This window comes from Leopardus geoffroyi, chromosome B3, assembly GCF_018350155.1.
Source record: "Leopardus geoffroyi isolate Oge1 chromosome B3, O.geoffroyi_Oge1_pat1.0, whole genome shotgun sequence".
NCBI classification, from domain to species: Eukaryota; Metazoa; Chordata; class Mammalia; order Carnivora; family Felidae; genus Leopardus; species Leopardus geoffroyi.
The window spans coordinates 138,500,253-138,517,668 of record NC_059337.1 but is presented as its reverse complement, the minus strand read 5'-3'; the positions used below and the strand labels follow the sequence as shown (position 1 = coordinate 138,517,668).

The 17,416-nt window shown below is 47.2% G+C and overlaps 1 protein-coding gene across 1 annotated transcript; it reads left to right on the top strand.

Annotated features, from left to right (window-relative positions):
• Positions 1 to 3,178: 3,178 nt before the first annotated feature.
• Positions 3,179 to 6,138, top strand: TCL1A (TCL1 family AKT coactivator A). Its single transcript, XM_045450845.1, has 3 exons — positions 3,179 to 3,314; positions 5,498 to 5,668; positions 6,082 to 6,138. Exons 1-3 carry the CDS (start codon positions 3,195 to 3,197, stop codon positions 6,136 to 6,138), a joined length of 348 nt encoding a protein of 115 aa, XP_045306801.1. The 5' UTR covers positions 3,179 to 3,194.
• Positions 6,139 to 17,416: the final 11,278 nt, after the last annotated feature.

The following is a 17,416-nucleotide window of genomic DNA, read 5'->3' as shown; positions in this document are numbered from 1 at the left end:
AGCCTGGAGCCTGTTTCCGATTCTGTGTCTCCCTCTCTCTCTGCCCCTCCCCCGTTCATGCTCTGTCTCTCTCTGTCCCAAAAATGGATAAACGTTGAAAAAAAAAAATTAAAAAAAAAAAAAATCTTTTAAACAACAACAAAAAAAGAAGTGATTTTGACAGAAACTCAGAGAGCCTAGGACTAAATGATACAGAGACACATATCCAAGGTTTTGTGTCACAGTTAAAGAAAATCTAGAGGGAAATGGTAGAATGAGGCAGACACACACCATCTGTCCCTTTTAATCCTCCCCCTATAGATCAATGCTTAACGTGCACCCAACAATCCTTGTTACAATGCAGTTTCTGACCCAGCTGGTCTGGGGAAGTCTTGAGGCATAGCTGGTCCAGGGGCCACACTTACCATAGCAAGGTGCTAGATCCTACTGATGGTCAGGACTCAGTCTCAGGGCCCTTTTTTGGGACCCAAACAAGAAAATGGCTTCCTCACTCCTGCAGAATGAATTCCATTGTGGTCCTTCATATCCAGAACCACTCTGCTCAAAATCATTCTTCATCTCCCACCAGACAACATTATCAGAGGATCAGGGACTATTGAGTTAGAATGGGCTTCAAGGGCACCTAGCTTGGCCCACTGATTACCCACGTGTGGCAATGAAACCAAGATGCAAAGGATCTGCCAAATTCACAGGCGATAGAGGCAAAGTCAAAATTGGATCCAAAGCCAGACCATGAAAGCAGCAGTTAAGGATTCTACATTAAAAAAAAAAAAAAAAAAGTCAAAACAATTGCTTTGGGTTACTTTTTTTTTTTTTCTAAAGTTTATTTATTTATTTTGAGAGAGAGAGAGAAACACAGCTTACTTATTTTGAGAGAGAGAGGGAGAGACACAACACGAATTGGGGAGGGGCAGAGAGAGAAGGAGAGAGAGAGAATCCCAAGCAGGCTCCACACTGTCAGCACAGAGCCTGAATCGGGGCTCGAACTCATGAACCAAGAGATCATGGCCTGAGCCTGAAATCAAGAGGGGATGCTTAATCGAATGAGCCACTCAGGCACCCCTCTTTGTGTTATTTTCTAAATGAAACACCACTTGATTATACTCAGGGAGTTTGTAGACGAATAAAGCAAGGTCAGAAAGAAATATACAACCATAAAGCTGGACCCACTGGCCTTCCGGCCCTAAGATGGGGCAGATAACGTGCTGGAGAGGCTTGCCTGTCCCTGGGACCACACAGGAGCATTGTTTCCTTTCCAGTGGGATTTCCATAAAGAAGTCTCAAGGCCCCCACAGAAGCTGCCCCATGTCACTTTCGTTTTCTGAAACCCCTTCTCAAGTGATTTTCTAAGCCCTACAGAAGAATGACATCCACTTTTGGGTATAATATCTTGCTCAATATTAAGAAACCCTCGTGTGACACTGAAGACCTACACTGTTCTTTCAAAGGGGATTGGGGGTGTAAGGATCATCTTGCCAGAACGTTGAGAAACATACCCAGCCAAGTGAGTCTGATTCTTGGTCCATTATTTGTTCCTTTTGGGGCTCCTTCAAAAAACGGAACAACTGCCAACGAAATCGGCAGACCCGGTGGCATTCTGAGTCCTGGGGCCATTGATGCCGCTGGGTCGGTGACCACACCGGCTCCTAGGTGTCCCCTTTTTTGCCACACTGTGTAAGCTGGACTCGTTATCATTTTTGGCCTCAAAGCTCAGGACGAGGATGACACTGCCCCAGCAGACAGATTACCATATTATCACGCTCCCAGTAGCTAGCTGAGTCTGGAATTAAGAACCATCCACAGGGAAATCAGCCTGAATGCCACAAGTCTGAACGTTAAATACAAGCGCCACAGGGGCTTCCCGGGGAGGGAGGTCTGCTGGGCTCGTGTGTGCCCTCTCCACTCCCAACTTTGCTTGGCTTTTGTCTTCTATTTCGTATTCCTGGTAAATCCAATCCTATCTCTACTACCATAGGCCACCTCAGCGCTTTCTTGGGAATTAGGTTGTCTGGACAGGCAGGGAAGCAAATACATACCTCTGGTGTCAAGGGATCAGGGTTAAGCTCATTTTCACTTTTGTGATATTTCAAAAGATCACAAATTGTTTTCTTAGGGCCCCGTCAGAGAGACAGGAAAGAGCTGGAGGGCGAGACACCAAACTGCGGCCAGTGGTGATGTTTGAGCAAGGAGCCCGGAGCTGCTTTTATATGTTTCTCATTGTACTTTATTTTTCTTAATTGCCTTAATGGGCATGTGGTGCGCTGCAAAGCGAAGTGAAATTGTCTTCCTTAGTTGCTGTAATTTACAGAGAGACAGTTTGATCATATAACCCAGGGACTTTTCAATTCCATTGATCTTGGGGTAGAGGGAGAGGATTCTTTTTAAGTGAACGATGGGTTCACTAACGAATTCAAAGCCTATAAAGGGAAAAGCCCATGTTTCTTCACCGCCCTGTTTCACAATAGCCATTAGATGACCACACCATCATCAAAGCGGTGGAAAATGTCCGTGGGAGGGGGACCGGGGCTTCAAGAGTTGCACTTGGCCAAGGCAATTGATTCCGACACCCCATCCACAGGCTGAAGGTGATGCCGTGAACCTGGGAAAGTCCAGGCCTGGTTCTGGCTGCCATGGGTCTGTTCTGATCCCAGAAGATGTGGAGGGGGTCCTGGCTCTGGGTTGCCTGGCGTCGACTGTGAGTTCCCAGCAGAGGCCTGGCGTCTCTGTCTGAGTATGACTTGACCAGCCACACCCAGAGCCCGACTGGAACAGCAGGGTCTGGGCGTCCCGGGGAGCGGAGGACACCGGGACCTCCTGACAGAGAAAAGGCCAAAGGCCACAGGCAGGGGTGCCTCCCCAGCAGTGGGGAGTGGGGGCTGGCTGGCTGGGGGCCTGGAGAAAGCCCGGCGTCCACCAAGCTGGGTCTGCACTCCTAGACGGTGCCAGGGTCCCAGGGCGCAGGGCCAGCTCCCGAGCGTTTCCTGCCAGTCGCCCCGCCCACGCCGCCTCGCGCTCCGCCCACGCCGCCTCGCCCCCCTCCCCGCTTCGCGCCCTGCTCGGCGCAGCCCGCCCCCGCCCTCCTCCCGCCCGGCCGCTGGGGGGCGCCCGCGCGCCGCCCCCGCTATAAAGCGACGGGCCAGCGTCCCGCGCACCAGCGAGTGGGTTCCAGAGACGCCTAGGACGCCCTGGGAGCCATGGGCGAGCTCCCGTTCTTCAGGGCGCGCACGGCCTTGCACCCGGACCACCTGTGGATCTGGGAAAGGTCCCTGTACGTGGACGAGAACCAGCGTACCTGGCTGCCCATAATCATCGAGGTACAGCCGCCCTGGGGCAGGCGGGGCTGGGCGTGGGCGGCCGTGTCCACGCGGGTTTCTCCGCGGAGTGCGCTCGGCCACGTGGGGGGCCTGCCTTGGAGTTTGGGGTGTTTCCTGCCTCCTCTGTAGTGGCATTTATTTAGTTTTTTGCCTTTTTTTTTTTTAATGTACCTATATGTACTTTTATTTTTAAAAATTTGGGGGAGCACCTGGGTGGCTCAGTCGGTTAAGTGTCAGACTTGGGCTCAGGTCATGATCTGACGGTTTGTGAGTTGGAGCCCCACATCGGACCCTGTGTTGACAGCTCAGAGCCTGGAGCCTGCTTTGGATGTTGCGTCCCCGTCTCTCTCTGCCCCTCCTCTACTGGTGCTCTGTCTCTCTCTCTCTCTCTCTCTCTCTCTCTCAAAAATAAACATAAAAAAATTAAAAAAAATTTTTTATGAATATATAGAACTTACCAAACTCAACACTCGAAAAACAAATAATCCAGTGAAGAAATGGGCAGAGGACATGAATAGACACCTATGTGTCCTTTAAAAAATCAAGTTAAATATTTACTTTTTTTAAAGTCAGGTATTTGTAGAATATCCTTTTTTTTCAGCCTCTGCTTGGGGAAGATCTTCTTAAACATACCGCCCAAACCACAAACCAGAGTTTTTCACATAATCATTGTAAGTTCTGCATGAAGCAAAACCCACTAGCAAACCGTGGGGCAGGGTTTGCTTCCGTGTAATTGAGAGCATTCTTAATATGTAAAGATTTACTTAAATCAATAAGAAAAAGATGAAGAAGGAAACTAAAAGTGGTTGAAGGATACAGAAAACTCTATACTAACACAGCAAGAATGGTGATTTCCACTTATATCTTGCAGGATGATCTGAACTATTTCTTAACAATTCTAATTTATTTCATAGATGGAAAATTGTTAAAAATATTTCCACTCTGGAGAGACAGTCATTGAATAAGCATAAGGGCCTGGTTTATATGCCAAGCACGATTCTAGACTGTTGAGGGGTTTGCAGTGAATGTGATAAAATCCTACTACTTGTGAAGCTGACACTGGGCTGGGGTGAAGGACAACAAAGTAATTGAGGCTGGTGGTAAGTTATGTCGGATGAGAGGCAGTTAACTAGTGGTGTGGGGTCTTCAGGCAAGACCCCGCAAGAGTATTCATTCTCGTTTGCCTGTCATTTTAGTTGAAACCTTTGCAAACCACAGTTTTAGGCCTGCCTGCCTCGTGTGTATTTCAGAGAGTTGGATTTCCCTGAAATTTGTCCCTCTAGACGTAACATTTTTGCAGAGAGCTATCTAAAAGAAAGAGTACGAGCCCTGTGTCGATCTAGCAGAGAATGTTCCAGGCAGAGGACAACAGATACAAGAGATTACTAGGAATGTGGCATGTCCCCGAAATAGCGAGGAGGCCTTTGTGGCTGGAACAGGGTGGAGGGTGAGGGGCAAAATGGGAGATGGGGGAGGCAGGGGCCCAGATAGTGAAGGTTTCAGGTGCTTCTGCCCACGATGAGAAGCCACTGGAGGGCATCGAGCAGGGGAGTGACGTTTTAGATGCACACCCTGGCTGTCGTCCGGGGATCTGGTTGTGGGGCACATGATCAACCAGGCAGCAAGTTAGATTTATTGCAATAGATGGGCAGTGGTGGAGGTGGGGAAAAGTGGTCTATCACCTGATTGTGGCGTCCGGGGATATTTGTCTCTCGATTTCCGCTCAGGTCATTATCTCACTGTTTGTGAGTTGGAGCCCCGTGTCGGGCTCTGTGCTGACAACACGGATTCTGCTTGGGATTCTCTCTTCTCCCTCTGCCTCTCTCTGTGTCACTAACCGCCCCCCCCCCCAAATAAATAAATATTAATAAAAAAATAAAAGGAGCTGTATGACAAAATAAAAAAAACAAACAAAGAAAATCCCAGAGCAGCTGAACTAAGGAAGTTCAAGGACAAACTCTCAGTGTGTTGTGTGGCCCTGTCTCAGTGTCCAGACACACGTGACCGCTGGTCGTCCTGGCCTGGCCAGAGTCCGCGAGAGGAGCATGCGTGGCTCAAGGGAACAGCGGTCACAGGCAGTTCAGATGCCGGTGAGGCTGCGAGGGTGGCAGGAAGGACTCTGGTCATCTGTGGGCCCGGGAGCCTGGGCCCTGAAGGTGTGCCCGGCCTTCCCTCCTCTTCAGATGGAGAGTAGCCTCCAAGTACTCATGCGGCAGGAAGATGTGCTCCTGGGGGAGGCTGTGTGCCCCGGCCTGCTAGCCCCCGGCCTGCTGCCCTCCATGTGGCAGCTCTACCCCGGACGACGATACCGAGGCTCAGACTCCAGTTTCTGGCGCATCGTGTACCACATCGAGGCAAGTGTGTCCCTTCTCCCGGGGACCATCGGGTGGCCTTGGGTGGCCCTGCGCCCCCTCCCCCATGTCTGGCCTCCGCTCCCTCCGGCTCCGCACCAAAAACTAAAAATAACAAGGGCAGGAGCTTACAGCTGCGGGATTTTAAAGGACTGGATGAGGGAGATGTTAGAAGAAGATGAATGACTGGGGCCACCCGCCGAGGTCCAACAGAAGCCCCCTGGGCTGCAGGGGGTCGGGGAGCCTCTCCGGAGGGCAGGCGGGGTGAAGGCTGGTGGGAGGAGGAGCTCCTAGGATCCCCCGCCCCCAAGCAGGTTCCCGCCTCCCGCTCCAAACTGAAGGGAGGCCCGGAGCCAGGAAGAGAAGGATGGAAGGATGCCCAGGGCTCTGGCCATTGGTCCCCTTCTCTCATGCAGTTCAGTGGCACGGAGGAGATGCTCCTTGAGCGGCTGCCGGACCCGGAGTATGAGTGACGAGGTAAGTACCTTTGGGGCGCAAGACCTGTTAGTCTGGAGTGACCGGGTCGGGGAGAAGGAGCAGCCTTTTCACCACGAAGGCAGTGCTGACTTCCACCCCGACGGTACTGCCCTCCGAGGATCTCGGGGGCGGGGGTGGGGGGGGTGGCTCTCCCCCGTGCCACCTCGGAGACTAATCATTTTTGGGCAGCCCCCTTACTGCACATCTGTACCGCGCCTCACAGGTTACGGGCATTGTGGATTATCACGCCAACTGCGCCGGGGATCATTTGGCTCGATAGGTCACCAGAATGAGCTTCCAGGAAGAACAGTGACTTCTTAGGTCCCAGAGCCAGGTTCCAAATCCAGGCGTTCCGTCGCCGGGCCGCTCGCTGTGGTCAGAGTCTGCCCCTGCGAGGCTGCGAGCGCTCTGGGGACCCGCGCTCACCTCCAGGCTCCCAGTCCAGACCTGCCCCCCCCCCCCCCCCGGCTCTGCCTCTGCCCCCCCCCCCCCAAACCTCCCTCCACCCCACCTCCGGCCCGCCCCTCACCTCTACCAGGTCCTGCCCTTTGCCTTTGACTGTGTCTTCTCTCGTCCTTCTCTTGGTCCAGGCCCCACGGCTCCTGTCTCCTCCTGTCCCCAAGTGCTGCAGGCCTGCAGTGGGGACGTTCGTGCTCGCCCTCACCCTCGTGTGCCAGCCCTGTGTGTTCTGTTCTGTGCCCCCCACCCCCCGCCCCCGCCCGGGAGAGAATGAGAGGCGGGAGACGAGCCTGCCTGCAGCCCCATCCAGGTGCCCCGGCTGTCCTGCCCTCTGGCTTTCTCCTGGTGGGTTTTGGCCTCTCTCTTCATTCTGCCGCTCTCGGTAACTAGTGTCGTGGGGCTGCGTACCCCGGGCTGCTTCTCACTCTGTTCCCTCAGCTCTGTGTGCCTCTGGCTGCCAGGGAGCGGGGCCGACTCACTCGAGCCCGGGCCAGGCCGTGGGGCCCCTGGACCAGCTGTCTCACATGGTGCCCGTGACCGTGCTACAGAAGCCCCCCCCCCCCCCCCAGCCCAAGCAGGCTGAGGTGCGGTTCCCAGGAAGGCCTGAGAGAAGCCCAGATCTGCACCCAGGATGTCAGCAATCCACATCTCGTGATGTAGCAGGAGGCCAAGCGAGCGAGCGCCGTGGACGGGCCCTCAGGCTGCCCATCTGTCCAAGGACGGAGCTTGAAGTTGCCCCTTTTTAATTGTGTGCATGCACCTGGGATGTCATGAAGTCATATGTAGTGTGAACACTTTGTAATGTGGATTACATGTGAAACAGTTCAACTGCCTCGGTGCTGACCCAGCTCCTATCCCTTCACCTCGATTCTAGGGGAGAGAAGCGAGAACAGGCAGTCACCAAGTAAGTTTTGGAAGGGAAAGAAGACTCATGAATTTAGTGTGTTTCTTTTACGCTGGTGACAAGGCTGGGTTGAACGATTGATTGGCATATACTCCAATTGCTCAAAACCCCAGTGTTCTCGGAGGCCCGCTTTGAGAACCGTTGGGGTAAGTGACCTCAGAAGGTCTTTGTTGGTGTTCCAGACCCCTCTGTCTGGTCCCCCGGCCAGTCATCTCCCCCCCACCCGGCTCAGGCACTCACCAGGCTCTGTCCTTACATGTGTACCTCCGGTGCCAGTAGGGGACCCTCCTCCCTGCCTGAAACTGTGCCCAGCCGCCCAGGCCTCAGCCACAGTCCCCTCCCTGCCTCTCATGCTCCGTGCTCACAGCCCAGCCCACCCCAGGCCCTGTCTCTGCTGCTTCCTTTGCCAAGATTAGCTGCCCGCCGCCTCTACCCTCTGAGAGGGTAAACGGCCTCCAGTGTCGCAGAGGGAGGCCTTCCAGTAGAAGGCATCCATCCCGTGTGGAGTACTGGTGGTCCCCACTCATATGCGACTGTAGTCACAGACAGGCGCGAACGGAATGATAGGCGTGTTGTTAAGTATCCAATAAGCAAATTATATAAGAAAAGTACCGCTTCTCCGATTTTGTTTTCCCAGATCCCAGTCTTGGCAGTGGACAGATAAACGTCAGGTACCACGTGTGACAGGGTCTCTGTCTCTTGTGATTTTCACCCCATTGCCCTGCGCGGTGCTTGGTGATGTGAGACCTTGGTGTATTAGAGCTATTACTAGACAAGACTCTGGTCGGTAGGGACAGGGCATCAGGATATCAGGACAGGAGGAATGTCGGAGATCAGCCGGTTGTCTCACTTTTAGGAGCAGGCCCAGGAGGAGGGAAGTTCTCATCTGGGGTTGAATGTTTGTGCCTCCCTCCGTCGCCCAGATTCATGTCGATGCCTTAACCTCCAATGTGTGTATTCAGAGAGGGGGCCTTTGGGAGGCAGTTAGGGTAAGATGAGGTCCTGAAGGTGTCGCCCCAGGATGGAATTGGTGCCCTTCTAAGAAGAGGAGGACCGAGAAAGAGTTCTCTCCGTGCACGCGCGCCAAGGAAAGGCCAAGTGAGGACACGGTGAGAAGACAGCAGTCTGCCAGCCGGGAAGAAGGTTCTCAATAGACAGGGAATCTGCCGGCACCTCCGGGTTGGACATCCCAGCCTACAGCACCTTGAGAAATAAACGTCTGTTATTGAAGCACCCAGTCTCTGGTATTTTGTCACAATGGCCCAAGCGGACTGACAGTTCTTGTTCAAAATCCTTTTGTTTCTGAAAAGCGTGACCAGCCCTGTGAACTCTGCCGGGTGCTACAGATACAGCCGTGAACAGAACGAAGGCCCCGCTCTCACTCACTGCTCATTCCAGAAAAAGACGAACGAGAAGCTCGGGCTGTGCCCAGTCCTACAAAGAAAATAGAGTAGGATAACCTGACGGTGAGTTGGGTCAGATGGTGAAGAGATGGCCATCTCTGGGGGTGGCCTCTAAGATTGGACCTTGAAGACAAGAGTGAGCCAGGCTCTTAAGCCAGGGAAGGGAGTTCCAGGGGGAGCAAATGGCGAGTCCCGTGCACGTTTCATTTTCTGTGCACATTAGAAATGGCAAGAGGGTTGCTTCTCATTAAAAGAGATGCTGTTTTATAAGAATAAGTGGCCCCAGTGCGTTAACCGTAAACATGGCGCAGAATTGCAGGTTTCCACAGCAAGCGTGACTTCGAGCTTTGGCTGAAACAGCTGAGTGACCGTGGCACTACCACTTGAGGTGCAGATGTGGCCTGGAGATGTGGCTTGGGCAAAGGGAGAAAGACCAGGAGCGCTGTCTTAGCCGTGCTGAGTCTGAGATGTCTGGGATACCTCCAGTTGGAGTTGTTGCCCGGATCTAGAGCTTACTCGGGACTAACAGCACAAATTGAGGAGTCATTAAAAATATACAAATGACCATTAAAGCTGGGGCCTGACTGGGCTCACTTATGGAGACGTGGCAGTGCCTGTGGAAGCGGGAGAAGATTGTGTTTCAAGAAGGAGTCTACAAGGGGGCGCCTGGGTGGCTCAGTCGGTGAAGTTTCCAACTCTTGATTTCCGCTCAGGTCACGATCTCATGGTTCGTGAGTCGGAGTCCCTTATCGGGCTATGCGCTGACAGTGCGGAGCCTGCTTGGGATTCTCTCTCTTCCCCCCCACCCCCTGCTCTAAATAAATAAGCTTAAAAAAAAAAAAAAGGAGTCTGCAGAACCTGCTGCTTGGGGCTGAGTAGAGTGACCATTGGATTTGGTCACACGGAGTCTGATGGTGACATCAGGGAAAGTTTCAGTGCTGTGACGGGGGTATTGCCATCTGGGGTGGGTGTGGAGGAAAGGGGAGGGGAGGAGGGTTGACCTTGCTATGAGCTCTGCTGGGGGGTCTTGGAGAAGGTAGCTCCGAGGGTGTGTTAAGCTGGAGCCCAGGAGCCTAGGCGTGTGCGCTGAAGGAAAGGTTCAGTAGAAGGGGACCAATTGATGAGGCAGGACGGGGAGGGTGCAGTCAAAGGAACAATATTCCGGAAGCTACCAGAGATGAACCCCGGACACAGAGGTGTGTCGGCATCTGATGGCAGCTTGCAGCTTCCGCAGTTTTCGATGCCAGGCTGATCTCGTTTCCTTTCTCCCTCACACAAGATTGGGTTTTTTTTTTTTTTCTTAAGTGTTTTAAAGAGCTGATCATTTCACCCACAAGCATTTTATTACATATCCTCACAGACAAGACTTTTATTCCTGATAGCCAGCATACCGTTATCCCACCTAACAAAACCAACTGTGATTCCTTAATATCTTCTCCTACCCAGTCCGTTTTCAAATGTCCTCCATGATCTCAAATGGCTTCCAACAGGTGGTATAATTCAAGATGCAGACAGCACGTGGCTGATGTGTCTCAAATGTCCTGTAATCTGTAACAGCCCTCTTCCTTCTTTAGAACAGAGCAGGTAGATTGTCCTGTAAGACTTTCTGGATTTGGTCGATGGCATCCCAGACTTGATGAGACTCTGGTTGAATTCTTTGGGCACGGATCCTCCATAGAGGTGGTGCCACGTCTGGTGCTCGTTGCATCAGATCAGGAAGTGCGCAGCGTCAGGTGACCCCACTCTGAGTGGTGGTTTAAGATTGATCTGTGGGCTCCGGTGTCCTCCCATCCATCCTGGTGTCCCCTTATGAACCCGTCCTCTCTCTACCTTTGGCATGTTTATGATGCGTAGTCATCCTGTCCAAGATTATTGTCTTGCCTTTTATTTGAGTCTACATTGTCTCTTGGGAATGCTTTATAGTTTTAATCATGAGGGTTTCGCACATTCTCGTGGAAGCTATTCTCAGGCATTTTATTGATTCTTTTTGTTATTATAACGCTGTCTTTCCTTTCATCATCTTTAACAGGATGTTGCCCGAAGGGTTGTGTGAGTATGCAAGTATGTATATCATGAGCTATCGTTTCCTGTAAGCCAGTTTTATAGTCTTCTGTATTACTAAATTATCTCATTATTTATAGTAGTTTTAATTTACTTTTTGGGTATTCCAGATATATAATGATAGTATCTACAAAGAGAGTTATTATCTCCTCTTTCTCTCTAATTCTATGGTTATAACTGTCTTCTCCTGTCTAATACCGCCAGCGCTATGGTAAGTAACGGAGATACTAGGCATTCTTTTATTTTCTTCATTTTATCAGGAGAGCCTCTAGAGTTTTCCCCATTAAGTATGATCCTGGCTTAGGAGCTTGGATGTTTGTGTTTTAGCATGTTAAAGAAGTGTCTTTCAGTTCCTTTTTTAGAATTTTAACTTGAATGGGTATTAAGTTTTGTTACACGCCTTTTTCATTTCTAAGGAGATGATCCTATGATACTTTTCTTACACTCTAATGATATCGTGTTAATATTAGGTTATGGACTCTTCCTTGCATTGCTGGAATGAACCCCACTTGGTCATGATGTAGAATGTGTTCATGTGCTGGTGGATCTCTTTGCTGATATTTAACATTTTTGCATCATAGCAAAAGAGGTCTAGAATTTTTCTCCACCCCCCTTCCTCTCTCTGTCAAGTTTTGGCATCTAAGTTATATTCACTTTATAAAAATAATTTGGAGACTTTTCTTGTGTTATATCCTATTATAGTATAAGTTACATTAGACTTTTTTTTAAGCTTGGTAGAACCCATTCACGCCTGGTGCCTTTTTAGAAGGAGCACTTGTACAGTTTTCTATTTCTTCTGTGAAAATTGGTCTAAGTTCTCTCTCTCTCTCTCTCTACTGGAGTTAAGTTAAATAAGTTTTCCTGGGAAAGCATCAATTTCACCTAGGTTTTATATTTTATCTTCACAGCTATTCAAATTAGTCTCAGGACTTTTAATATTCTCTCTGGGGGATTACTGCCCCTTGTCTTTTCCTATTTTGTCTTTTCTGTGTGTTATCCCACTTAGTAAAATTAGGTTTGTCTGTTTCCCAGAGAACCAACTTTCTGATTCATTCATTCTTTTTTGTTTGTTTTTTATCTCACTGGTGTCTGTTTTTATATTTCATTCTTTATTTCTGTACTCCTTTGTTCTCCTGTTTTCTAGCTATTTCAATTGGGTGTTTATATCCTTTTTAAAATTTGTAGCCAGATATATAGCAGTTTTATTTAAATGTAATTGACATCCCATACAATTCACATATTCAAAGTGTATAATTCAGTTGTTTTTTTCATATTCACATAGCTATACAACCACCACCGTGACCAATTTTAGAACATTTTCATTACCTCAGAAAGACACTGCACAGCCACTAGCATGGACTCTGTGATACTCCCAAACTTCTCAGCACCAGACAATCGCTGATCTCATTTCTGCCCTATAGATTCACCTATTTTGGAAATTTCATATAAATGGAATCCTACACTATGCGGTCTTCTGTGACTGGATTCTTTAGCATCATATTTTCAAAGGTCACACATGTTCTAGCAAGTTTCAGCATTTCATTCCTTTTTATGACCAAATACTGTTCCATCATATGACTACTCCATATTTTATAAATTCATGGACATTTGGGTTATTTCCACTTTTTGCCTCTTATAAATAATGCTGCTACAAGTTTTCACATATAAGTTTTTGTGTGGACATATGTTTTTATTTCTCTTGGTTATATACCTGGGAGTGGAATTGCTGGGTCATACGGTAACTTGTTTTTGACTTTTTGAGGAATTGCCAGACTGTTTTCCACGGTGGCTGCACGTCCCCACCAGCAGTGTATGCGAGTTCCTATTTCCCCACACCCTTGTCAACACTTAGGATGTGGCTTTCTGATTATAGCCATCTAGTTGGTGTAAAATAGTATCTCATTGTGGTGTTGATTTGCGTTTTCCTGATGGCTGATGATGTTTATACATTTTCATGTGCTTATTGGCCATTTGCATATCTTCTTTGGAGAAATGCCTGTTAAGATCCATTGCCTGTTTTTTTAAGATTCAGGTATAATTGATGTACAGTGTATTAATTTCAGGTGTATGACCTAATGGTCCAATATTTGTATGTATTGCCAGGTGATCACCACAGTAAGCCTAGTTAATATCCATCACCATATAGTTATGAAATTTTTCTGTGATGAGAACTTTATTTTATTTATTTATTTATTTATTTATTTATTTATTTATTTATTTAATGTTTATTTATTTTTGAGACAGAGAGAGACAGAGCATGAACGGGGGAGGGTCAGAGAGAGGGAGACACAGAATCTGAAACAGGCTCCAGTCTCTGAGCTGTCAGCATAGAGCCCGACGCGGGGATCGAACTCACGGACCGCGGAGATCACGACCTGAGCCGAAGTCGGATGCTTAACCGACTGAGCCACCCAGGCGCCCCTGTGATGAGAACTTTAAAGATTACTTCCTTAGCAACTTTCAAATATACAATACAGTATTATTAACTGTAGTTACCATGCTGTATATTACATCTCCATAACTTGTTTATTGCTATTTTTTAAATGGGGTTAATTTCATTTTTATTACTGAGGTGTAAGACTTCTTTATATATTTGGATTCAACTCCCTTATCAAATGTCATTTACAAATATTTTCTCCTAACCTGCACGTTGTCTTGCCACTTGTTTGATGGTCTCCTTAAAAGCACAAAACTTCTTAATTTTGATGAATTCTAACTTATTTTTTCTTTTATTACTTGTGTTTTTAATATTATATCTAAGAAAGCTTTGCCTAACTCAAGGTCGTGAAGGTTTACTCTACCTTTTCTTCTAAAAGGTTTATGGTTTAAATTCTTACTTTAAGGTATATGGTCCATTTTGAGTTAATTTTTATGTATAGTGTGAGGTAGGGATCCATGTGTATAGCTAGTTGCCTCAGTGTCATTTGTTGAAAAGACTATTTTTCCCCCATTGAACTGTCTTAACACGCTTGTCAAAAATCAATTGACTATAAAAGTAAGGGTTGATTTCTGGATTCTCAATTCTGTTCCCTTGATGTGTGTGTGTGTGTGTGTGTGTGTGTGTGTGTGTGTGTGTACATATACACAGTCTGTTTTTATGTCTGTCCTTATGTCAGTACTACACTGCCTTGATTGCTCTATATTTGTGATAAATTTTGAAATTGAGAAGTATGAGTCCTCCAATCTTTTTCAAGATTGTTTTCGTTATTCTAGGTCCCTGGAATTTCCATATGAATTTCAAGATCAGTTTGTCAATTTCTGCAATGAAGTCAGGGGAGATTTTGATAGAGATTGTGTTGAGTCTGTAGATCAATATGCAGAGAATTCCTATCTGTAATCTGCTCAGGCTGCCATAACCAAATGCCACAGATCAGATGTTTTGTTTCAACGGTTACCTTTATATTAATATCACAGGGTGGCATCCTTCCTCCTTTGTAACACTGTCCAAGGAACGTTCTGTAATGATGGACATGCTCTTTATTTGTGGTCTCCAATGTGGAAGCTACTAGCTGCATGTGGGGGCACATGGGTGGCTCATTTGGTTAAGTGTCTGACTTCGGCTCAGGTCATGATCTTGCAGTCCATGAGTTCAAGCCCCACGTCAGGCTCTGTGCTGACAACTCAGAGCCTGGAACCTGCTTTGGATTCTGTGTTTCCCTCTCTCTCTTACCTTCTCCTGCTCACACTCTTCTCTCTCTCTCTCTCTCAAAAATATTTAAAAATATTAAAACAAAAAAAAGAAATGGAAGTATGAATTGTGGCCAGTATAATTGAGAAACTGGACTTAAGATTTTATTTTAATGCTAATGAATTTAAAATTTAAGTTGCCACATACAGTTGGTGGCTACCATGTTGGACAGTGCAGGTCTTTTGGTTCCTTACTATGAACAATATTGAAATTAGTAACCTCTTCTTTCCCCTCTTCTTCTTCTCCCCCAAAGTACTTAAAGTGGTATCTGTTTAGTGCTAAATGGTACCTTTCAGGGCACCAGCAAGCTTACTTTCTATGTAATTTTTCCCTTCTCTCCCCAGTTTTGATAGCTGAATTACATCTTTGTTATCAGAGGATATGACAAATACATAGTGTTCTTCACCCTATGCCTATTAGTCTTTATTCTACAGTTAAATATATTCAGTGCTCCCCAGTAGCTCTTAGGAAAATCTTCTCTAAACACTTCTTGATTGTCTGAAGCATATTATTTAGTAGATTACTCAGGAAGGGCACACAGTTGCATTATTCCCCGATTCCCTCAGCTTTATCACAATTTGTCTGTAGCCTTCATACTTGAAGGGCATTTGGGCTGAATTTTAAAAAATGGCTCAGAGTTCCTGGGTGGCTCAGTTGGTTAAGCATCTGACTTCAGCTCAGGTCATGATCTCATGATTTGTGAGTTTGAGCCCTGCATTGAGCTCTGTGCTGACAATGTGGAGACTGCCTGGGACTTGCTCTCTCTCTCTCTCTCTCTCTCTCTCTCTCTCTGGCCCCCTCCCCAGTTGCACTCTATCTCTCTCTCTCAAAATAAGTAAATAAAAAACTTTTCAAGTAATGACTCACATTTTCTTTCTTGGGTATCTGTACTATGTTACTTAATTTTGTCCATTGTGTTTTAACTGAAAAGTATTGTGTGAAGGTGTAATACCTTGTAAATTACCTGGTCATTTTACCTATGCCAAAAGGATTTCTATTCTGTAAATTCTAATAAAATTAACAGACAGTGTCTTGGAGTTGCCTGTTCTGGTCCAAGCACAATACCGTCCTGTTTAAATATACAGGTTCAAGTCAGTTTCTTGGTTTGTTTTCAGGAAAGTTTTCTTTAATAGTGGCTTATATTTGTTCACTCAACTACCTTTTACCTTCTGTCCTTGTGTTGTGTCGGGGGTGGGGCTGGGGAGGGGCCTATTATGCATATGTTGGATCTTCTTTGCCTCTCTTCTATCCATCACTTTCTCTTGAATCCTTTTGATCTTTTTCTTCGACTGATTTTCTTTTTGTGTTTCCACTTTACACACTGTTTCTTTTTTTCTATCCCCATTACTCTACTTGTTTTTGTCATTTGAGGAGACTGGAAAACCATGCCACTCTCACCACCTTGCCCCGATCCTTGTTGTACTTTAAAGATACTTTGTTACTCTTTTTTTTTCTTCTCTCACCAAATAAGTTTATTTACAAAGTGGAAATACCTTTAGAAGCATACTAATTCTAAGAGATTCTTCCCCATCTGTCTATACCAGATGAGTCAACATGAACTGGTCCAGTGAAGTCCTTGTCAGTGAGTGAATCCTCTTTGTGATAGCAAGTGAACTTCCAATGGCAAACACCATTTATAAATCTAAGTGTGATATTTTCCAAGAAAATGTTCTTGCAAATACTTTACTATAATGAGCATTCATAGTTTTGAGATGAAAAATCAACAGTACTTGGAACTATTAAAACTGAACATTTCAATAATATGGGAGAGCTCTTTGCACAAACTCAACTTTGGAACCTGGTCCTGATGATGATGTGGTACTTACACAGCAGGTTGGGTTGATTGAGGTGCTGATGACCTGGGCCTCGGGGCTTGGAGGGCCAAAAAACCAGAATCTAGGGAACTTGGCTGGTGTGCTCTGACCTGATGGTGCCTCCCTCCAACACTGGCCTCATCACCCACCAACCAAGGACACGAGGGAGCCATGTCCACTGCCCTGCCTTTTTGGTTGGATTGTACTGGGTTAAATATCTGCGTGTCTCATTTCTACTGATCCGCTAACCTCGAGGGTCATGGATATCCACAGTAAACTTTCGTCTTGGGAGGCACGCGCAAATTTAGCCTATCTTGTGGAAGAAAAATAGACTCTAGCCATAATTTGATAATTCCATCTGGCTCGTCATGAAATCTGCACTTGTTATAATCTGTACACCAGTCAGGGTACACCGTCCTTGTAGACAAGATTTAATTTAGCCTGGAAGAGTCTAAAGGCAGGTATTCCCTTAAGAGAGCGATTCCAGTAATCCAGACAAAAGGGGAGGAGAGCTGCTGCTATGATCTTCCTACTATCACTTAAATCCCATTGATGCTTAATTTCCGGCACAGTCCGAAGCACACTGTGATTGGGACAAAACAAGTAATGATGCACTCGGGTTGATGAGATGAGAAGACTCAGGCCCAGATATTTTTGGTAACTCGCCTGAATCACACTGCCACAAGCGAGAAAATCAGGTATTGAATGTTATGCCCAGAATTCGTGATCCCCCAAGACCACCAGGGAGCCGAGTCCAATGCAAAAGCAAAGAGCGTTTATTCGAGCTAGCTCGAGCTCAATCCCCTACTTGCACCGACGCAGCGGTGAGATACCAGAGAGTGGGAGCGAGTTTCAAAAGCACAAAGGTTTTATAGGGGTCTAGGGGCAGTTGGTGAGGTAATGGCTGTGGCCTCAGCCGATTGGCTGGGGAAGGGTCGTGGCCTC

Coding starts and splice junctions, on each gene's coding strand:
- TCL1A (XM_045450845.1), top strand. CDS start 3,195: ATGGGCGAGCTCCCGTTCTTCAGGGCGCGCACGGCCTTGCACCCGGAC. Junction 3,315..5,497: donor GGCTGCCCATAATCATCGAG/GTACAGCCGCCC, acceptor CCTCCTCTTCAG/ATGGAGAGTAGCCTCCAAGT. Junction 5,669..6,081: donor GCATCGTGTACCACATCGAG/GCAAGTGTGTCC, acceptor TCTCTCATGCAG/TTCAGTGGCACGGAGGAGAT.